At 40.1% G+C, this 24,758-nt stretch overlaps 1 protein-coding gene across 1 annotated transcript in view; it reads left to right on the top strand.

The window, feature by feature from the left end:
* LOC121522552 (carnitine O-acetyltransferase-like) overlaps positions 1 to 24,758 on the top strand; it is a 50,691-nt gene extending 25,933 nt beyond the window's left edge. Inside the window, exons 5-13 of the mRNA XM_041807085.1 lie at positions 1,682 to 1,856; positions 2,939 to 3,117; positions 3,385 to 3,485; positions 4,472 to 4,594; positions 5,173 to 5,295; positions 5,497 to 5,632; positions 11,393 to 11,455; positions 11,536 to 11,673; positions 23,962 to 24,758. Of these exons, the coding sequence (XP_041663019.1) occupies positions 1,682 to 1,856; positions 2,939 to 3,117; positions 3,385 to 3,485; positions 4,472 to 4,594; positions 5,173 to 5,295; positions 5,497 to 5,632; positions 11,393 to 11,455; positions 11,536 to 11,673; positions 23,962 to 24,192 (1,269 nt within the window). The 3' untranslated portion in view covers positions 24,193 to 24,758. The remainder of the gene's footprint in view (positions 1 to 1,681; positions 1,857 to 2,938; positions 3,118 to 3,384; positions 3,486 to 4,471; positions 4,595 to 5,172; positions 5,296 to 5,496; positions 5,633 to 11,392; positions 11,456 to 11,535; positions 11,674 to 23,961) is intronic.

The following is a 24,758-nucleotide window of genomic DNA, read 5'->3' as shown; positions in this document are numbered from 1 at the left end:
TATCCCTGTTAAACTGGTTTAGACCTAGCCTCTGATTTATCTCTGTTAAACTGGTTTAGACCTAGCCTCTGATTTATTTCTGTTAAACTGGTTTAGACCTAGCCTCTGATTTATCTCTGTTAAACTGGTTTAGATCTAGCCTCTGATTTATCCCTGTTAAACTGGTTTAGACCTAGCCTCTGATTTATCTCTGTTAAACTGGTTTAGACCTAGCCTCTGATTTATCTCTGTTAAACTGGTTTAGACCTAGCCTCTGATTTATCTCTGTTAAACTGGTTTAGACCTAGCCTCTGATTTATCTCTGTTAAACTGGTTTAGACCTAGCCTCTGATTTATCTCTGTTAAACTGGTTTAGACCTAGCCTCTGATTTATCTCTGTTAAACTGGTTTAGACCTAGCCTCTGATTTATCTCTGTTAAACTGGTTTAGACCTAGCCTCTGATTTATCTCTGTTAAACTGGTTTAGACCTAGCCTCTGATTTATCTCTGTTAAACTGGTTTAGACCTAGCCTCTGATTTATCTCTGTTAAACTGGTTTAGACCTAGCCTCTGATTTATCTCTGTTAAACTGGTTTAGACCTAGTTTAACATATTTATCTCTGTTAAACTGGTTTAGACCTAGCCTCTGATTTATCTCTGTTAAACTGGTTTAGACCCAGTTTAACATATTTATCTCTGTTAAACTGGTTTAGACCTAGCCTCTGATTTATCTCTGTTAAACTGGTTTAGACCTAGCCTCTGATTTATCTCTGTTAAACTGGTTTAGACCTAGTTTAACATATTTATCTCTGTTAAACTGGTTTAGACCTAGCCTCTGATTTATCTCTGTTAAACTGGTTTAGACCTAGCCTCTGATTTATCTCTGTTAAACTGGTTTAGACCTAGCCTCTGATTTATCTCTGTTAAACTGGTTTAGACCTAGTTTAACATATTTATCTCTGTTAAACTGGTTTAGACCTAGCCTCTGATTTATCTCTGTTAAACTGGTTTAGACCTAGCCTCTGATTTATCTCTGTTAAACTGGTTTAGACCTAGCCTCTGATTTATCTCTGTTAAACTGGTTTAGACCTAGCCTCTGATTTATCTCTGTTAAATTGGTTTAGACCTAGCCTCTGATTTATCTCTGTTAAACTGGTTTAGACCTAGCCTCTGATTTATCTCTGTTAAACTGGTTTAGACCTAGCCTCTGATTTATCTCTGTTAAACTGGTTTAGACCTAGCCTCTGATTTATCTCTGTTAAACTGGTTTAGACCTAGCCTCTGATTTATCTCTGTTAAACTGGTTTAGACCTAGTTTAACATATTTATCTCTGTTAAACTGGTTTAGACCTAGCCTCTGATTTATCCCTGTTAAACTGGTTTAGACCTAGCCTCTGATTTATCTCTGTTAAACTGGTTTAGACCTAGTTTAACATATTTATCTCTGTTAAACTGGTTTAGACCTAGCCTCTGATTTATCTCTGTTAAACTGGTTTAGACCTAGCCTCTGATTTATCTCTGTTAAACTGGTTTAGACCTAGTTTAACATATTTATCTCTGATTTATCTCTGTTAAACTGGTTTAGACCTAGCCTCTGATTTATCTCTGTTAAACTGGTTTAGACCTAGCCTCTGATTTATCTCTGTTAAACTGGTTTAGACCTAGCATTGCGTTGTTTATGTGTCTGTGGTTCTGGTTCCAGTTTTTTGTGATGGATGTTTACCATGGTGACGGGACTCAGCTGAGTAAAGACGAACTCTGCATTCAGCTGGAGAGAATCTACAACTCATCACCGCAGCCCAACCCTGAACCCGTGGGCATCCTGACGACCCAACGCAGAGATGTCTGGAAGAAAATCTATGACGACTTCATCAAGGGTGAGAAATAACAGAGCCAAGGTTACAGCTGTGGACAGTGTCCCCTTTACCAATCAGAGAGCCTCAGGGGGTGAACCTGGCGTTGTCATGGAAACCAAGTTTTTGCTCTCCATTTGAATCATCTTTAATGATACTGTTCCTGATCTATCTTGGTTTAAAGATCTTGTTTCTATCATGGTTTAATTATCCTGTTTCTATCATGGTTAAATGATCTTGTTTCTATCATGGTTTAAAGATCTTGTTTCTATCATGGTTTAATGATCTTGTTTCCATCATTGTTGAATGATCTTGTTTCTATCATGGTTTAAAGATCTTGTTTTTATCATGGTTTAATGATCTTGTTTCTATCATGGTTTAAAGATCTCATTTCTATTATGGTTTAATGATCTTGTTTCCATCATTGTTGAATGATCTTGTTTCTATCATGGTTTAAAGATCTTGTTTTTATCATGGTTTAATGATCTTGTTTCTATCATGGTTTAACGATCTCATTTTTATTATGGTTTAATGATCTTGTTTCCATCATTGTTGAATGATCTTGTTTCTATCATGGTTTAAAGATCTTGTTTTTATCATGGTTTAATGACCTTGTTTCCATCATTGTTGAATGATCTTGTTTCTATCATGGTTTAAAGATCTTGTTTCTATCATGGTTTAATGATCTTGTTTCCATCATTGTTGAATGATCTTGTTTCTATCATGGTTTAAAGATCTTGTTTTTATCATGGTTGAATGATCTTGTTTCTATCATGGTTTAAAGATCTTGTTTCTATCATGGTTTAATGATCTTGTTTCCATCATTGTTGAATGATCTTGTTTCTATCATGGTTTAAAGATCTTGTTTTTATCATGGTTTAATGACCTTGTTTCCATCATTGTTGAATGATCTTGTTTCTATCATGGTTTAAAGATCTTGTTTCCATCATTGTTGAATGATCTTGTTTCTATCATGGTTTAATGATCTTGTTTCCATCATTGTTGAATGATCTTGTTTCCATCATTGTTGAATGATCTTGTTTCTATCATGGTTTAAAGATCTTGTTTCTATCATGGTCTAATGATCCTGTTACTGTTGTGTTTAGATGAAACCAACCAACAGTCGGTCCTTGCCATCCAAAGCAGCATCTGTACCATCTGTCTGGATGGACCGATGCCCCCAGTGGCCAACAACAGTTACCGCAGCAAAGGAATTATACAGCTCCTGCATGGAGGAGGGAGCAGCTGGAACAGCGCCAACCGCTGGTTTGACAAGGGGATGCAGGTCCATAGCAACACCATAGCAGCACTGCTCTAACTAGGAATACCTGGTAGCCTCCATCTGTCTCTGTCCCTCTGTCCTTCTCCTCTGATCCACAACGAGGACTCAGATCTTCACTGGACTGGATCTGGTCCAGGTTTCTGTCTGTTCCTCAGTCTGGATCTGGTCCAAGTTTCTGTCTGTTCCTCAGTCTGGATCTGGTCCTGGTTTCTGTCTGTTCCTCAGTCTGGATCTGGTCCAGGTTCTGATTGTGGCTCTGGTCTTTCACAGTTCGTCATTGGAGAGGATGGAGCCTGTGGAGGTCATAACTCTCACGCTGTGGCTGATGGAATCGTCTGTTTGGACATCATCGACTTAATGATCCCACACATGTAAGAGAATATTATTGATCGGTGATTATTGATCACACATGTTAGAGAATATTATTGATCAGTGATTATTGATCACACATGTTAGAGAATATTATTGATCAGTGATTATTGATCACACATGTAAGAGAATATTATTGACCAGTGATTATTGATCACACATGTAAGAGAATATTATTGATCGGTGATTATTGATCACACATGTTAGAGAATATTATTGATCGGTGATTATTGATCACACATGTTAGAGAATATTATTGATCAGTGATTATTGATCACACGTGTAAGAGAATATTATTGACCAGTGATTATTGATCACACGTGTAAGAGAATATTATTGATCAGTGATTATTGATCACACATGTTAGAGAATATTATTGATCAGTGATTATTGATCACACATGTTAGAGAATATTATTGATCAGTGATTATTGATCACACATGTTAGAGAATATTATTGATCAGTGATTATTGATCACACATGTTAGAGAATATTATTGATCAGTGATTATTGATCACACATGTAAGAGAATATTATTGACCAGTGATTATTGATCACACGTGTAAGAGAATATTATTGACCAGTGATTATTGATCACACATGTTTGAGAATATTATTGACCAGTGATTATTAGTGAATTAGTTAGTGAATTTTAATAATGTACTTTAGACCTTTTTTTTATTTCCCTTGTCCTTGAGTCTCCCATTCAGAGATTCAGAGACAAGGACAATTGTCTGAAGTTTGAACATTTAACGGACATTCGGAGTCTCTGGAACAATTTAGCAATTCAATGAAAATTAACTTTGTTTCCTTTTTGCAAGCAATGATAAAGTTGCTCTCTGGATTTAAGGTCGTTTTAAAGCATTTTACAGGTATTGAGTTTCCTTTTTATGCTGTTTCTGTTCTGTTTAATTCTTAGGTCATGAGGACTTTGATTATTAGTCCACCTATGAAACGCTAATCCTGCTCTGAATTCTCTTAACCTTAGGAACCAACAAAAGCCACAAACAATCGCATCTCCAGAAGATTTGCCTCTGCCCCAGAAACTTAAGTTCAACATTACAATGGAGATCAAGAAGGACATCGAGGAGGCCAAGCAGCACATGGACATGTGGGTGATTTATTCATTAGGGAGGGAAAGAGGAATGTTCACAGACCAGTAACACACTGGGAATAAATCAATACAAATAAAGGCTGCACCTAGATCACATGGGGAGAGCACCACAAACTGGCAACATGAGGGAGCTTACACTGGGATTTAATAAAGAGACGATCAGGGACTGACGAGACACAGGTGAGGGTCATCAGGGGAGGAGCAGACACAGGTGAGAGTCATCAGGGGAGGAGCAGACACAGGTGAGAGTCATCAGGGGAGGAGCAGACACAGGTGAGAGTCATCAGGGGAGGAGCAGACACAGGTGAGAGTCATCAGGGGAGGAGCAGACACAGGTGAGAGTCATCAGGGGAGGAGCAGACACAGGTGAGAGTCATCAGGGGAGGAGCTTACTCCCATCCTCCATTCGTCTGCCCTCATAGTTTGATGTTTTTTGTTTTAATCAACATCTTAGAACAAAAGAATGAAATTAAGAGCTGTGATTGGATCAGATGGTGTGTCCAAACTTTTGACTGGTCCTGGTTAAACTTTTGTCCAACATAAAGTCTGACTCCGTGAATCTGTGTCTTTGACAGACTGGTCAGAGGTCTGGACCTGGTGGACAAGGATTTTGAGCACTTTGGTAAAAGGGAGCTGAAGTCTTTTAAGATGAGCCCTGATGGTCTGGTGCAGATGGCGCTACAGCTGGCATACTTCAGGTGAGACGCTGAGAAGTCACAGACCTGTAGAGAAGATGCTGAATTCTATGATAAAAGAAACCTCCATGTATTAATACTTCTAATCATTCACAACGCTTTCATTAAGAAAAATCTTCTGAGGCCACAATGACAGAACTGAACAATCAAAAATGTCTGAGCCTGAAAAATGGTTCTTCTAAACCTTTTTCTTTCTCCCATGAGGACGCACCGCCGACTCGGTCTCTCGCTGGAACCCGTTACCCTGCGAATGTTCAGAAGGGGGCGTTTGGGACTCGTCAATTCAACCACGACTGCATCGGCTGCCTTTGTCAGAGCATTTGATGACCCTAAAATCCAGGTCTGATGAACAGGATACTGAACATGTCGCTAGGGAAACTTGTAGCTAAGCTAATCTGACTCTGTGCCATGTTGACGTCTCTAAATCTGAAGGGATCTTTTTCTGATGCGATCATTTGGAATGCGACTCAGTGAGCTGGTCTCATGATGGTCAGTCAGTGTTGTTGTGTCTGACAGCCATTTTGAAGCTGAAGATGATTTACATAACCTCTTAGCATTTGAACATCGTTGTTTGAACTGAGGATGTAGCACAACCAATAAGATCTTTAATTTCACAAGCAGCTTAGCCCTGCCTAATGTCAGATACCCTGACCATCTCCTCTGGCCTGTCATATAAATACTGTAAGAAGACTCAAGGTTTAAAAGGTTAATGAAGATTGATGAGTAGTGCTGTGAGACTGTTGTGATGAAGATGAGGGATGTGGGTAAGTAGTTGTAGTCTAGTCTGGGAGATGCATGGAGGCTCGGCAGAGGGAGACTCAGGATGGGGGTTCTGTCTCAGGCGTCATTCTGCCCAATCTGATCTCGACCCCCAAACAAGTTATGATTGGATGGCGCTAAGCTGAGCATGAACTTGACACAGATCATTGAGGTTGTTACGGATGTATGAGCGGTAGGCTTGAGGTGACCAGCGTCCAGGGATCTGGATGGTTTTGTCTGAAGTGCCGAGTCTGGATATTGAGGATGCTGTGTGGATGTGGAGTGAATGGGCTGAGTAATGTTCTGTGGTTATGCCTGAAATGCAGAGAACTTGGTAAAGATGTTTATGGAACTAGAATCAGCTAGCCGTTTTTCCAGTTTCTGTGAGGAATAGGGGGTCGTGAGGTGAAGCTCTGGTGGCATACCTGGAGCTGATGTATCTTGGCTGAGTTAGGGTGGTAGATGTAGAGAGGTAAAACTCTGAGCTGGTCAGTTTTACTGTGTCTAGTGTGGATAAGAGGGAATCTGAGGTACAGAGCTCAACAAACGTATCAGCCCACCTGTCATCTCTGTCTCAGAGACCATCCAGCATCATGAAGTGCTTTAATGCGGACTCTTTCATTTTCAGTCAGCTCTCCACGTTTTACCATTTTGAACAGGAATGAGGAATTTCAAACTGAATTCACACAAATGTGAGCCGGCTCACTGGGCTTCTCTGAGAAGTCAGAAATGAATCAAGCATAACATTCAACCACTAAAACTCATTTTTCTGTTCAGGAATGACAGTAAATAACTATAATCTGACACATTAATCAGAAATATTCATGTGATTTACTATTTTTCACTTTTTTTGTAAATCAGTAAATTTGGAAATTCATGGATAACAATAATAATTCTATTTTAGCATTAAAAATATCATTTGGGATAAAGAGCTTCTACATATTGGTGTATTAACCTTTGCAGAAACATCAAAAATGATTTTGGTTTTACCAGTTTTTACCAATGCTGCTAATTTAGGGCAGCTGTGGCTTAAACCTTTCTTTGGGTGGTGGTCCAATAAATTTGTTAAGCATTGAATGTATGGAGATGTCAGATAGTTTAGGATGATTAGAAGGACTGAAGGCAGACAGAGTTGGAGTGATTTTGGGAACATCTGAGGAATGCGAAGACGGTCAGCAGGAATGTGGCTGCGAGGGTTGAGTCTACGGCAGGGGTGAAGTGTCCTGAGTGGAGAGAGTGGATGTATGGGCTGAGTTAGTCAGAGGTGAGAGGCGGCGTCTTGTGACTGTGGCCGGTTCCTGCTTCCTTAAACCTTTGATCGACATGGTGACCTGGGAATGAGAGATTGAGGATTAGTGGAAGCTAGTGGCGAGTTTGATGATGGATTTATTCCTGCTAGATAGGTCTGACTAGTGAAGGGCTGAATTTGTATTTTGTGAGCATGCGAGATGAAGTTGCAGATGGACGCGATGTCCGGATGGAAAGGAGTTTGTTATGTGGATGAGACTTGAAACAGTTCCAGCCGGAGGGTTAAGCAGAGAATGTGGAGGGAGCTACGCTGGTGAGGATTGCATCCTGGGAGGCTTGTGAGAGGTTAATGAGCTGTGGAGCTAATTGAAGGTTGTTGCTGAAAATGGTGGGACTGGAACTGGATGAGGATCGGATTCTGGGGCTTATCGCCTGAACTTCTTTGTTAATGATCTGGAAGACTGCTGATCGCTGCTGAGTTATCAGAGTGAATGAGTATGGATTTTATTAACCATTTGTGCCACCAAAATATGACTGCAATGATGATGGGATAGAGTTCATAGAGGGCGGATGAAGGAGGCTGAGATTCAGAGTCTGATGATTGTAGTTCTGGCGGCTGGGGAAGCGACCATCTTCCTCTGAAGTATCCTCTGAACTTACAGACGGAGCTGCATCTGGATGAAGTTGAACGTCTTCGGGTTGATTGATGAAGTCGTAGAAAAAAGGAAATGCCATTCCATGAAGATGGGAAATGTTACCACATTTGCATTTGTGTTTCTTATGCATCATTGAGGACGATTCTGTTATATGAGGAGGGGATGGCTGCAGCTATAATGAGAAGGCTGGATGTCAAAGATTTTCCTCAGGGATGATGTGAATGACGAAGAAGAGACGGCCGAGAAGTGCTACAGCTGGTGTTTGGTGCATCTGTCTGTTGAGATGTAGTTTGAGAGGAGCAAAGTGATGAATCCTTCTTTTCTTGAGGCAGGGATGTCTGGGAGGAGGCCGAGTCCAGAAACTCCTTGGAGAGAGGGACTCCGAGAAGGCTCTTGTGAGGGTGGCGAGGCTGAACTGTGTGCTGAGGTTCTGTGCTGGTCAGTCAGTAGGTGTAGTAGGATTGTGCGGTGTTACGACCTGGCTCAGGGAAGTAACAAAAGAGGGAGTCCACACGTAGTTTAGAGGAATAACAAAATTCTGTTTATTTGTAACAAATGATCAAACTAATGAAATAACCAGTGTGCTATGTAAATCTGAGTTATCAGTCATGTCTGGAATGTATGGATGAGTGAATGTGTTGTTGGATTGTGGTGAAAGGTGCATCAAACCGAACAAAAGGGTGAGATGTCGGCAGCAGGCCCAGCTGAGAGAGAGAGAGAGTCTCTAACAGGCTGGCTTATCTGCCTGTCTGAAGGCTCTGCTCAGGTGAGCAGCAATCAGCTGACGACTCCTCACAGCCCCACCCTAAAGCCAACTCCAAACACCTGAAAGAGGGGAAACACCGCTGAGAGCAAGGCATGGAGGAAATCAGGCAGGGTAGAAACTAAATGGGAGGGGTCGTCACAGCGGGCAGGTTCTCTTTTTACCTCCGCCAAGGAGGTCATGTGATTGGGTGGGTTTGTTCGTTCCTTAGTTTGTTCGTTTGTTTGTTAGCAACATACCTCAAAAAGTCGTGGACGGATTTTGTGAAATTTTCAGGAAATGTCAGAAATGGTATAAGGAATACATGATTAGATTTTGGGACTGATCCGATCACCATCTGGATCAGGAATGTTTTTAAGGATTCTGTACTATTGGGAGATAGGGCTAATGGCGGAGGTCTGCGCTGTTACCACCAGGAGATGGCGGACATGAGTAACTTTTTCAAAGTTTTGGACTTTATAGAGTTTGTAAGACACCTGCCCTGCCAAGGAGACGAGTCGGAGCGGAACAGAGAGAAAGACAGCGAATTGTAGCAAGAATACTCACAATGCTGGGAGGAATAGAGGAATATTCACCCTCTGCCATGACTTCCAGTCGCCCAGTGAGACCATGGGTGCTTACGCCATGACAGTCCACACATAGTGAAGCCAATGCTTTGCCTCAACATGTCTCCACCCCAACGGGGAAGGAGTAATCGAATTTTGGGAGTCATCCAGATCACCGTCTGGATCCAGGAATGTTTTTAAAGGATTCTTCACTGCTGGGAGGTAGGGCTGATGGCAGAGGTCTGCGCTCTCTGAGTGCTTCTCTAGTCTTTTTATTGCAACACGGAAAAGTTTGTGTAACAAACAAGTACACAGGATACACAGACAAACAGTGACAAAGTACAGACAGGCCAGTTGATTGTACAGACTAGTAAATCAGTTGGTGAAAGTTATTTAATTGTGTGCGTGAGTGTGTGTGCATGTGTGTGTGATTTCCTCTGGAAACAGAGCCCAAAGCTTGAAGAAATGATTGCAGATATTCAGGCAGGAAAATAAACAAATAGAATTTAAGCTAACTAATACCTAGAGCTGCCCTATCTATTGACACCACAATGGTAGATACAGTAGCGATCACAATATCAATAAGGAGAAAGAATAAATTAATAATAATAATAATAATAAGTTGATTTTTATATAATGTCCAAAGTCAGCTTTAAAGGGGAGTGTAGACCACCCCATCTCCCAGTGCAGCTGGACTCAGTTCAGGCACCACTCAGGTGCATCAGGTTTGGATAGCACAGTGATTCAAGCAAGTTATTAAAACAAGTTTTTTAGCTTTACCTCAAGAGATAGTTGTTGCCCTGAGGGTTTTTGAATATGCTGAAAAAACCAAAAGATATCGACCTAGTCTCTCGACGATCAGCCCCAGACCCAGAGGAGGGAGGAGGTGGGCAGGAGGCGGCAGTAACAGAGGGTGCATCCGAGGTGGTTGAAGTTGGTGCTTATCATCCTTGCGGCTTGGTAGAGGATTGGCCTTCCTCTTTTGTTGACTCCTTTGGGCATAGTAGACGTTGGCTGAAGGCTGAATGTCTAAGGGTTTTGGGGGGGTTTGTTTTAATTTAGAATGACTGGAGGGGTGGTGCTGCAGGTGATAGACTGCTGAAGACAGAAATGTTGCATGAGAAGGATGTGTGAGCGAGGTGGAAGGGTGCTGACAGTGCGTGCTGTAGTAAGAAAGAGCTCCGCATAGTGGAGATGCAGCAGTACCCTTCAGAGTCCAGGGCAGCCCAGGATGTTCCCTGATAGAACTGCAGTAGGCGGCCGGAAACTTAGCGAAAGGTGCAAGATAAAGACGCCTGTTCCTCCGAATCAGAGAGCCATGTCTAGAACCATGGTGAGGTAATCATGGAGCTCAGATCAGCGAGAAGGAAAGGCTGAACAGACAGTGTGGTGGTTCAGTGGAAAGGCTGAACAGACAGTGTGGTGGTTCAGTGGAAAGGCTGAACAGACAGTGTGGTGGTTTAGTGGAAAGGCTGAACAGACAGTGTGGTGGTTCAGTGGAAAGGCTGAACAGACAGTGTGGTGGTTCAGTGGAAAGGCTGAACAGACAGTGTGGTGGTTCAGTGGAAAGGCTGAACAGACAGTGTGGTGGTTCAGTGGAAAGGCTGAACAGACAGTGTGGTGGTTCAGTGGAAAGGCTGAACAGACAGTGTGGTGGTTCAGTGGAAAGGCTGAACAGACAGTGTGGTGGTTCAGTGGAAAGGCTGAACAGACAGTGTGGTGGTTCAGTGGAAAGGCTGAGGTGGATTTCTGCTGGTGTTGACCTTTAGAATTACTGGGATGTGGGTGAAGGGATGGGGGGATGAGGTTAAGGGATGATTGATTAATTGATTGATTGATTGTTTGATTGATTGATTGATTGATTGATCGTAAATGCATGTTTTTCACTCATTAACTGTCATGTAGATCCGTCCACATCCTTGAATGTTTTCTGTTAAGATCATGTCTAGTCAGCATTGATGCACAGACTTTAAACTAGAAATACCCAACAAGAGCTTGTACATATTTAAAGCAGATTTTTTTCTGCTTTTTTCAGTTCTTTTTTTTTTTTTTTGTCTTTAATTTCTGACACTGAGAGCAAAGCTCATATCGGCCCGTGCTGCTGATTCTGACACTTCTTTTTTTTATAGAACTCTCAAAAAGTCAACCTTCTGGTGAAAGCACTAAAGAGTCATAGATGGAACATTAATATGGTGAGTGATATGTATTTTCTAACCAGAATATATTAATATATAAACATATAAACATATATACTCTCTGTGTGATGGATCAGGGAGTCGCTGGACAGGCGATAGATGGTCACCTCTTTGGTCTGAAGATGCAAGCTATTGAAGAAAACATCCCAGTTCCTGAAATCTTCACAGACGCTTCCTTTGATAAGGCCTTCAACTTCCAAATGTTTACTAGTCAGGTAAGTGGTGCTGTAACTGTGAGAGCAGTCAGTGTCTGTCTGTGCCCTCTGAGGGTTTGAAAGATCCCTCTCTGTGCTGGGACAGCCATGGTTCTAAGTGGAAATGTTGTGATAATGAAACACTGTTCCTGTTTCAATCAGAGCTATCATATTCAAACAACTCTGCTGCTAAAACTCCTGTATGCCTCCCTGTCCTGAAAGATGGAACCAGGTGATTCTCTCATTTAGCATCAGTCTGTTTTATTCTGATTGTTTTGGTTCTTAGTTTCATCGTAGATTACAAATGGTAAAAATGGTAAAGATTCTCTCGTAACGGTACAAAACTCTTTATGATACTCCTGATCTGGACACAGGCTGTCACGAGAGGATGAGGTACAGCGCTAAAAGGCATCCTAGATCATGCACAGAGATCCCTGTTCACGGCCCGTCCAGGGACTTCAGGGGGATTCAGACCGACGGGACATGCAGAAGAATTGAATACATGCTCAGGCATGTGCTTTTAAAAGAGAGGAGAATTTAGAGCTCAATGAGTGCAGCAGCAAGAGATAAATCCCTCTGTCCTCCTCCGTCTCTATGAACGGATCTCAGGTCTGCTCTGTTTTACACCAAACACTCAGACTGAGAGCATTTTTATAAAGAATATTCCAGTCTCTAAAATCAGCATCAGTGGACTTTAGAAAATAAAAACAGTCAAAAATATCAGATGATGCAGGGATAGCACTTTGTTGTAGGTACATCCTCAGCCTAAAGGAGCATAGTAAGGCTACATGTAGATGCAGCACAGGTAGCATAGTGGAGCTACGTGAAGATGTAGCAATAGTAGCAAAGTGGAGCTACATTAGATGTAGCACAGGTAGCTTAGTGGAGCTACATGCAGATGTAGCATAGGTAGCATAGTGGAGCTACATGTAGATGCTACTCCGTTCAGGGTTTCAGTGCAGCTTCAAAACCTTGAACCCTCCAGCTATCTGACCTACAGATGACAGATTTTGACTTGATCATACAGAATTAGTTGTTTTTTAGTGGTTCTGTTCATGTCATGATCAAAATCTCTTGTTGTATTTCAATGAAGAATCAGGAGTAACACACTCTTCTGAAATAAAAGATAACATGAAATCATCCTGAGTGAATCTGTCACCATACCAGGGTTCCTGACACAGGGGCAGCAGGTACAGGTCCTGAAACGTCTGACTGTTGTCATATCAGCTGGTCTCAGGAGCTAGCTAACAGATGAGACAAAGTCCAGGAGGAGGAGCGGTTTGACCGGAAGAGAAAAGTTTGATTACAAAACATGAATGACGAACGAAAAAGGAACTGAACTCCAATTAAAGGTTACTGAATGAAAACATGGTGGGATAGAGAGAGAGGACCGTGGAGCTGAGAAGACCAGAGACATCAGACCAGACCGGACCAGACCAGACCAGAACAGACCTGATCAGACCAGGTCAGACCAGACCGGACCAGACCTGATCTGATCAGACCAGACCAGACCAGACCAGACCAGACCTGACCAGACCAGACCAGACCAGGTCAGACCAGACCAAACCAGACCAGACCAGACCTGACCAGACCAGACCTGACCAGACCAGATTGGACCAGGTCAGACCAGACCAAACCAGACCAGACCAGACCTGACCAGACCAGACTGGACCAGGTCAGACCAGACCAGACCAGACCAGAACAGACCTGATCAGACCAGGTCAGACCAGACTGGACCAGACCTGATCTGATCAGACCAGACCAGACCAGACCAGACCTGACCAGACCAGACCGGACCAGGTCAGACCAGACCAAACCAGACCAGACCAGACCTGACCAGACCAGACCTGACCAGACCAGACCGGACCAGGTCAGACCAGACCAGGTCAGACCAGAACAGACCTGATCAGACCAGACCTGACCAGACCAGATCTGATCAGACCAGACCAGACCAGACCTGATCTGATCAGACCAGACCAGACCAGACCAGTCCAGACCAGACCTGACCGGACTAGGTCAGACCAGACCAAACAAGACCAGACCAGACCTGACCAGACCAGACCTGACCGGACCAGACTGGACCAGGTCAGACCAGACCAGACCAGACCAGAACAGACCTGATCAGACCAGGTCAGACCAGACCGGACCAGACCTGATCTGATCAGACCAGGTCAGACCAGACCAAACCAGACCAGACCAGACCTGACCAGACCAGACCGGACCAGGTCAGACCAGACCAAACCAGACCAGACCAGACCTGACCAGACCAGACCTGACCAGACCAGACTGGACCAGGTCAGACCAGACCAGGTCAGACCAGAACAGACCTGATCAGACCAGACCTGACCAGACCAGATCTGATCAGACCAGACCAGACCAGACCAGATCTGATCAGACCAGACCAGACCAGATCAGATCTGATCAGACCAGACCAGACCAGACCAGACCAGACCAGAACAGACCTGATCAGACCAGGTCAGATCAGACCGGACCAGACCTGACCAGAACAGACCTGATCAGACCAGGTCAGACCAGACCGGACCAGACCAGATCTGATCAGACCAGACCAGACCAGACCAGATCTGATCAGACCAGACCAGACCAGACCAGACCTGATCAGACCAGACCAGACCAGACCAGACCAGACCAGACCAAACCAGACCAGACCAGACCAGACCTGAAAAGACCAGACCAGACCAGACCAGACCAGACCAGACCAGAACAGATCTGATCAGACCAGGTCAGACCAGACCGGACCAGACCTGACCAGACCTGATCAGACCCAGTCAGACCAGACCGGACCAGACCAGACCAGACCTGTTCAGACCAGACCAGACCAGACCAGACCAGACCAGATCTGATCAGACCAGACCAGACCAAACCGGACCGGACCGGACCTGACCTGACCTGACCTGACCTGACCAGACCAGACCAGACCAGACCAGACCAGAAAAGACCAGACCAGACCAGACCAGACCAGACCAGACCAGACCAGACCTGATCAGACCAGACCAGACCAGACCAGATCTGATCAGACCAGACCAGACCAGACCAGATCTGATCAGACCAGACCAGACCAGACCAGACCAGACCAGACCAAACCAGACCAGACCAGACCAGACAAGACCAGACCACAACAGACCAGACCAGACCTGATCAGACCAGACCAGACCAGACCAGACCAGACCAGACCGGACCTGACCAGACCAGACCAGACCAGACCAGAAAAGACCAGACCAGAGCAGACCAGACCTGATCAGACCAGACCAGACCTGATCAGACCAGACCAGACCAGACTAGACCAGACAAAACCAGACCAGACCAGACCAGACCAGACCTGATCAGACCAGACCAGACCAGACCAGATCTGATCAGACCAGACCAGACCAGACCGGACCAGACCAGACCAGATCTGATCAGACCAGACCAGACCAGACCAAACCAGACCAGACCAGACCGGACCAGACCTGACCAGACCAGACCAGACCAGACCAGACCAGACCACAACAGACCAGACCAGACCTGATCAGACCAGACCAGACCAGACCAGACCAGACCAGACCAAACCAGAACTGACCAGACCAGACCAGACCAGACCTGATCAGACCAGGTCAGACCAGAACAGAACAGACTAGAACAGACTGGATCAATAATGATTCTGGTGATCAATAATGATTCTGGCGATCAATAATGATTCTGGTAATCAATAGTGAATCTGGAGATCAATAATGATTCTGGTGATCAATAATTGTTCTGGCGATCAATATTGATTCTGGTGATCCATAAAGATTCTGGTGATCTATAAAGATTCTGGTGATCAATAAAGATTCTGGCGATCAATAATGATTCTGGCGATCAATAACAATTCTGGTGATCAAAAATGGTTCTGGCGATCAATAACGGTTCTGTTGACCAATAATGAGTCTGGTTATCAATAACGATTCTGGTGATCCATAATGATTCTGTTGATCAATAATGATTCTGGCGATCTATAATGATTCTGGTGATCAATAAACATTCTGGTGATCCATAATGATTCTGGCGATCTATAATGATTCTGGTGATCAATAAACATCCTGGTGATCCATAATGATTCTGGCGATCTATAATGATTCTGGTGATCAATAAACATTCTGGTTATCAATAATGATTCTGATGATAGATAATTATTCTGGCAATAAATAATGATTCTTGTGATCAATAATGATTCTGGTGATCAATAATGATTCTGGTGATCCATAATGATTCTGGTGATCAATAACTATTCGGGAGATCAATAATGAGTCTAGAGATCAATAATAACTCTGGTGATCAATAAAGATTCTGGCGAACAATAGTGATTCTGGTGATCCATAATGATTCTGGTGATCCATAATGATTCTGGTGATCAATAACAATTCTGGTGATCAATAATGAGTCTGGCAGTCAATAATTATTCTGGAGATCAATAATGATTCTGGTGATCCATAATGATTCTGGTGATCAATATTGATTCTTGTGATCAATAATGATTCTGGTGATCAATAATGACTCTGGCGATCAATAATGATTCTGGTGATCAATAAACATTCTGGTGATCAATAATGATTCTGGCGATCAATAATGATTCTCGTGATCTATAAAGATTCTGGTGATCAATAATGTTTCTGGCGATCAATAATGATTCTGGTGATCAATAATGATTCTGGGGATCAATAATGATTCTGGTGATCCATAAAGATTCTGGGGATCAATGATGTTTCTGGCGATCAATACTGAATCTGGTGATCAATAAACATTTTGGTGATCAATAATGATTCTGGCGATCAATAATGATTCTGGTGATCAATAATGTTTCTGGCGATCAATACTGATTCTGGTGATCAATAAACATTTTGGTGATCAAAAATGATTCTGGCGATCAATAATGATTCTGGTGATCCATAATGATTCTGGTGATCAATAATGTTTCTGATGATCTATAATGATTCTGGTGATCCATAATGATTCTGGTGATCAATAATGATTCTGGTGATCAATAATTATCCGGGAGATCAATAATGATTCTGGAGATCAATAATAATTCTGGTGATCAATAAAGATTCCGGTGATCAATAAAGATTCCGGTGATCTATAATGATTCTGGTGATCTATAATGATTCTGGTGATCAATAATGTTTCTGGTAATCAAAAATGATTCTGGTGATCAATAATGATTCTGGTGATCAATAATTATCCGGGAGATCAATAATGATTCTGGAGATCAATAATAATTCTGGTGATCAATAAAGATTCCGGTGATCAATAAAGATTCCGGTGATCTATAATGATTCTGGTGATCTATAATGATTCTGGTGATCAATAATGTTTCTGGTAATCAATAATGATTCTGGTGATCAATAATGATTCTGGGGATCAATAATGATTCTGGTGATCCATAAAGATTCTGGGGATCAATAATGTTTCTGGCGATCAATACTGAATCTGGTGATCAATAAACATTTTGGTGATCAATAATGATTCTGGCGATCAATAATGATTCTGGTGATCCATAAAGATTCTGGTGATCAATAATGTTTCTGGCGATCAATACTGATTCTGGTGATCAATAAACATTTTGGTGATCAAAAATGATTCTGGCGATCAATAATTTTTCAGGAGATCAATAATGATTCTGGAGATCAATAATGATTCTGGTGATCAATAATGATTCTGGTGATCAATAAAGATTCTGGTGATCAATAATGATTCTGGTGATCAATAATGATTCTGGTGATCAATTAAGATTCTGGTGATCAATAATGATTCTGGAGATCTATAAAGATTCTGGTGATCAATAATGATTCTGGTGATCAATAAAGATTCTGGTGATCAATAATGATTCTGGCGATCAATAAAGATTCTGGTGATCAATAATGATTCTGGAGATCAATAAAGATTCTAGTGATCTATAATGATTCTGGTGATCCATAATGTTTCTGGTAATCAATAATGATTCTGGTGATCAATAATGATTCTGGTGATCAATAATTATTCGGGAGATCAATAATGATTCTGGAGATCAATAATGATTCTGGTGATCAATAATTATTCTGGCAATCAATGATGATTCTTTTGATCAATGATGATTCTGGTGATCAATAATGATTCTGGTGATCAATAATTATTCTGGTGATCAATAATGATTCTGGCGATCAATAATTATTCTGGCAATCAAAATTGATTCTTGTGATCAATAAAGATTCTGGCTATCAATAATGATTCTGGAGATCAATAAAGATTTTTGTGATCCATAATGATTCTGGTGATCAATAAAGATTCTGGCGATCAACAATGATTCTGGTGATCCATAATAATTCTGGCGATCAATAAAGATTCTGGTGATCAATAATTATTCTGGAGATCAATAATGATTTTGGTGATCAATAATTACTCGGGAGATCAATAATGATTCTGGAGATCAATAATGATTCTGGCGATCAATAATGATTCTGGTGATCAATAAACATTCTGGTGATCAATAATGATTCTGGCGATGAATAAACATTCTGGTCATCAATAATGATTCTGGCAATCAATGATGATTCTTTTGATCAATAATGATTCTGGTGATCAATAATGATTCTGGTGATCAATAATTATTCTGGTGATCAATAATGATTCTGGCGATCAATAATTATTCTGGCAATCAAAATTGATTCTTGTGATCAATAAAGATTCTGGCTATCAATAATGATTCTGGAGATCAATAAAGATTTTTGTGATCCATAATGATTCTGGTGATCAATAAAGATTCTGGCGATCAACAATGATTCTGGTGATCCATAATAATTCTGGCGATCAATAAAGATTCTGGCGATCAATAAAGATTCTGATGATCAATAATTATTCTGGAGATCAATAATGATTCTGGTGATCAATATTGATTCTTGTGATCAATAATGATTCTGCCAATCAATATTGATTCTGCCGATCAATAAAGATTCTGGTGATCAATAATGATTCTGGTGATGCATAAAGATTCCGGTGATCAATAATGTTTCTGGCGATCAATAATTATTCGGGAGATCAATAATGATTCTGGAGATCAATAATAATTCTGGTGATCAATAATGATTCTGGTGATCAATAAAGATTCTAGTGATCTATTATGATTCTGGTGATCCATAATGAGTCTGGTGATCAATAATGATTCTGGTGATCCATAATGATTCTGGTGATCCATAATGTTTCTGGTAATCAATAATGATTCTGGTGATCAATAATGATTCTGGTGATCAATAATTATTCGGGAGATCAATAATGATTCTGGAGATCAATAATAATTCTGGTGATCAATAAAGATTCTGGTCATCCATAATAATTCTGGAGATCAATAATGATTCTGGTGATCAATAATTACTCGGGAGATCAATAATGATTCTGGAGATCAATAATGATTCTGGCGATCAATAATGATTCTGGTGATCAATAAACATTCTGGTGATCAATAATGATTCTGGCGATGAATAAATATTCTGGTCATCAATAATGATTCTGGCAATCAATGATGATTCTTTTGATCAATAATGATTCTGGTGATCAATAATGATTCTGGTGATCAATAATTATTCTGGTGATCAATAATGATTCTGGCGATCAATAATTATTCTGGCAATCAAAATTGATTCTTGTGATCAATAAAGATTCTGGCTATCAATAATGATTCTGGAGATCAATAAAGATTTTTGTGATCCATAATGATTCTGGTGATCAATAAAGATTCTGGCGATCAACAATGATTCTGGTGATCCATAATAATTCTGGCGATCAATAAAGATTCTGGCGATCAATAAAGATTCTGATGATCAATAATTATTCTGGAGATCAATAATGATTCTGGTGATCAATATTGATTCTTGTGATCAATAATGATTCTGCCAATCAATATTGATTCTGCCGATCAATAAAGATTCTGGTGATCAATAATGATTCTGGTGATGCATAAAGATTCCGGTGATCAATAATGTTTCTGGCGATCAATAATTATTCGGGAGATCAATAATGATTCTGGAGATCAATAATAATTCTGGTGATCAATAATGATTCTGGTGATCAATAAAGATTCTAGTGATCTATTATGATTCTGGTGATCCATAATGAGTCTGGTGATCAATAATGATTCTGGTGATCCATAATGATTCTGGTGATCCATAATGTTTCTGGTAATCAATAATGATTCTGGTGATCAATAATGATTCTGGTGATCAATAATTATTCGGGAGATCAATAATGATTCTGGAGATCAATAATAATTCTGGTGATCAATAAAGATTCTGGTCATCCATAATAATTCTGGAGATCAATAATGATTCTGGTGATCAATAATTACTCGGGAGATCAATAATGATTCTGGAGATCAATAATGATTCTGGCGATCAATAATGATTCTGGTGATCAATAAACATTCTGGTGATCAATAATGATTCTGGCGATGAATAAATATTCTGGTGATCAATAATGATTCTGGCAATCAATGATGATTCTTTTGATGATCAATAATTATTCTGGTGATCAATAATGATTCTGGCGATCAATAATTATTCTGGCAATCAAAATTGATTCTTGTGATCAATAAAGATTATGGCGATCAAAAATGATTCTGGAGATCAATAAAGATTTTTGTGATCAATAATGATTCTGGTGATCCATAATAATTCTGGCGATCAATAAAGATACTGGCGATCAAAAATGATTCTGGTGATCAATAATTATTCTAGAGATCAATAAAGATTCTGGTGATCCATAATGATTTTGGTGATCAGTATTGATTCTTGTGATCAATAATGATTCTGGGGATCAATATTGATTCTGCCGATCAATAAAGATTCTGGTGATCAATAATGATTCTGGTGATCCATAAAGATTCTGGTGATCAATAATGATTCTGGCGATCAATAATTATTCGGGAGATCAATAATGATTCTGGTGATCAATAATAATTCTGGTGATCAATAATAATTCTGGTGATCAATAAAGATTCTAGTGATCTATAATGATTCTGGTGATCCATAATGATTCTGGTGATCAATAATGATTCTGGTGATCAATAATAATTCTGGTGATCAATAAAGATTCTGGTCATCCATAATGATTCTGGAGATCAATAATGATTCTGGTGATGAATAAACATTCTGGTGATCAATAATGATTCTGGCAATTAATGATGATTCTTTTGATCAATAATGATTCTGGTGATCCATAATGATTCTGGTGATCAATAATTATTCTGGTGATCAATAATGATTCTGGCGATCAATAATTATTCTGGCAATCAAAATTGATTCTTGTGATCAATAAAGATTCTGGCGATCAATAATGATTCTGGAGATCAATAAAGATTCTGGTGATCAATAATGATTCTGGAGATCAATAATGTTTCTGGCGATCAATAAAGATTCTGGCAATCAACAATGATTCTGGTGATCCATAATAATTCTGGCGATCAATAAATATTCTGTGATCAATAATGATTCTGGTGATCAATAATTATTCTGGAGATCAATAATGATTCTGGTGATCAATAATGATTCTGGTGATCAATAATGTTTCTGCCGATCAATAAAGATTCTGGTGATCAATGATGATTCTGGTGATCCATAAAGATTCTGGTGATCAATAATGTTTCTGGCGATCAATAATGATTCTGGTGATCAATAAACCTTCTGGTGATCAATAATGATTCTGGCGATCAATAATGATTCTGGTGATCAATAATGGTTCTGGTGATCAATAATAATTCTGCTGATCAATAATTATTCGGGAGATCAATATTGAATCTGGTGATCAATAAACGTTCTGGCGATCAATAATGATTCTGGTGATCATTAAAGATTCTGGCGATCAATAATGATTCTGGTGATCCATAATGATTCTGGTGATCAATAATGATTCTGGAGATCAATAAAAATTCTGGTGATCAATAAATATTCTGGTGATCAATAATGATTCTGGCAATCCATGATGATTCTTTTGATGATCAATAATTATTCTGGTGATCCATAATGATTCTGGTGATCAAAAATGATTCTGGTGATCAATAATGATTCTGGTGATCAATAATGATTCTGGTGATCTATAAAGATTCTGGTGATCAATAACGATTCTGGTGATCAATAACAATTCTGGTGATCAATACTGATTCTGATGATCAATACTGATTCTGGTGATCAATAATGATTCTGGCGATCAATAAACATTCTGGTGATCAATAATGATTCTGGCGATCAATAATGATTCTGGTGATCAAAAACGATTCTGGTGATCAATGATTCTGGTGATCCATATTGATTCTGGTGATCAATGATTGTGGAGATCAATAATGATTCTGGTGATCAATGATTGTGGAGATCAATAACGATTCTGGCGATCAATAAAGATTCTGGTGATCAATGATTGTGGAGATCAAAAAAGATTCTGGTGATCAATGATTGTGGAGATCAATAACGATTCTGGTGATCAATGATTGTGGAGATCAATAATGATTCTGGTGATCCATAATAATTCTGGTGATCAATAAAGATTCTGGCGATCAATAAAGATTCTGGCGATCAATAAAGATTTTGGTGATCAATAATTGTGGAGATCAATAACAATTCTGGTGATCAATAAAGATTCTGGCGATCAATAAAGATTCTGGTGATCAATAATTGTGGAGATCAATAACAATTCTGGTGATCAATAATGATTCTGGCGATCAATAACGATTCTGGTGATCAATAAACATTCTGGTGATCAAAAATGATTCTGGTGATCAATAATGATTCTGGTTATCAATAATGATTCTGGAGATCCATAATGATTCTGGTGATCAATGATTGTGGAGATCAATAATGTTTCTGGTGATCAATAATGATTCTGGTAATCAATAAAGATTCTGGCGATCAATAAAGATTCTGATGATCAATGATTGTGGAGATCAATAACGATTCTGGTGATCCATACTGATTCTGGTGATCAATAATGATTCTGGTGATCAATACTGATTCTGGTGATCAATAATGATTCTGGTGATCAATAATGATTCTGGTGATCAATAAAGATTCTGGTGATCAATAACGATTCTGTTGATCAATAATGATTCTGGTGATCAATAAAGATTCTGGTGATCAATAATGATTCTGGTGATCAATAAAGATTCTGGCGATCAATAATGATTCTGTTGATCAATAATGATTCTGGTGATCAATAACGATTCTGGTGATCAATAATGATTCTGGTGATCAATAAAGATTCTGGTGATCAATAATGATTCTGGTGATCAATAAAGATTCTGGTGATCAATAATGATTCTGGTGATCAATAAAGATTCTGGCGATCAATAATGATTCTGGTGATCAATAAAGATTCTGGCGATCAATAAAGATTCTGGTGATCAATAATGATTCTGGCGATCAATAAAGATTCTGGCGATCAATAATTATTCTGGCGATCAATAAAGATTCTGGTGATCAATAATGATTCTGGTGATCAATAACAATTCTGGTGATCAATAAAGATTCTGGTGATCAATGATTCTGGTGATCAATAATGATTCTGGTGATCCATAATGATTCTGGTGATCAATGATTGTGGAGATCAAGAAACATTCTGGTGATCAATAATGATTCTTGCGATCAATAATGATTCTGGTGATCAAAAACGATTCTGGTGATCAATAATTGTGGAGATCAATAAAGATTCTGGTGATCAATGATTGTGGAGATCAATAACGATTCTGGTGATCAATGATTGTGGAGATCAATAATGATTCTGGTGATCAATGATTGTGGAGATCAATAATGATTCTGGTGATCAATGATTGTGGAGATCAATAACGATTCTGGTGATCAATGATTGTGGAGATCAATAACGATTCTGGTGATCAATAATGATTCTGGCGATCAATAATGATTGTGGAGATCAATAACGATTCTGGTGATCAATGATTGTGGAGATCAATAATGATTCTGGTGATCAATGATTGTGGAGATCAATAACGATTCTGGTGATCAATGATTGTGGAGATCAATAACGATTCTGGCGATCAATAAAGATTCTGGTGATCAATGATTGTGGAGATCAATCACGATTCTGGTGATCAATGATTGTGGAGATCAATAACGATTCTGGCGATCAATAAAGATTCTGGTGATCAATGATTGTGGAGATCAATCACGATTCTGGTGATCAATGATTGTGGAGATCAATAACGATTCTGGTGATCAATAATGATTCTGTCTGCTGTGGTGACTCCTTCCTTCCATCATCTCTGCAGTAAAATAACCCGATCGTTCTGTTCTTCTCGTTTAGGTCACAGCTAAATCCAAATGTCTTCCCATCGTCGGCCCTGAGGAACCTGGAATCTACAACATGTCCTACGGGATCATGGACGATCACATCGAGTTTGTGGTGTCCCGCTTTGAGTATTGTGAGAGCAGCAGAGAGAGGACCTCAGCAGAGATGATCCAGGCTGTGGAGGAGGCTTTGTTGGATGTCAGGACTCTCTTGGAACAAACTCAGAAAGCCCAACTGAAAATCTAATCCAGCACAGATAGTTCTAGAGCTCATGGACGACTCGCTGATGAGACAGACAACAGTAGAAGTACACCTGTAACACATGGAGACGAGCAGAGAAGCAGGAGGTCTGAGGTTTTATGCAGATATGATTAGTGTGGTTCCATGGACATTCATCCGTCTGGTTCTAGTGTAGACCGGGTTGAGGATCTGTTGTTCCATACACACAGAAACCTGGTTATTCATATCCTGATAAACATCAGCAGCCCTCCCTGATTACTATCATGTCTGTTTTTATCCACACAAACGTCCTCAAATGAAAGCTAAGAAAAAGGAGCCAGCTGATGGAGCCAGCCTGCAGCTGTTAAAGTCCTTTTTCCTCCATTTAAATACGAATGTTTCAGTCTTACTGACGCTGAGTCGATCCATTTAAGCTCAGTTTCCCTCGCCTGCTTCATCATCATTTTCATTTAGTATGAAAAACGGTGTTACGCTTGTATTTGTGTTAAAATAGTGAGAGCTGCTTGATGGTTGTCAAAGATGTAATGATGTCAAACTGGACTGAACAGAGTAGAGGGTTTAAACGGAGCAGG

The sequence above is a fragment of the Cheilinus undulatus genome, linkage group 15 (assembly GCF_018320785.1).
Source record: "Cheilinus undulatus linkage group 15, ASM1832078v1, whole genome shotgun sequence".
NCBI lineage: Eukaryota > Metazoa > Chordata > Actinopteri > Labriformes > Labridae > Cheilinus > Cheilinus undulatus.
The sequence above is the reverse complement of the archived record's forward strand: the minus strand, read 5'-3'. Positions and strand labels throughout refer to the sequence as shown.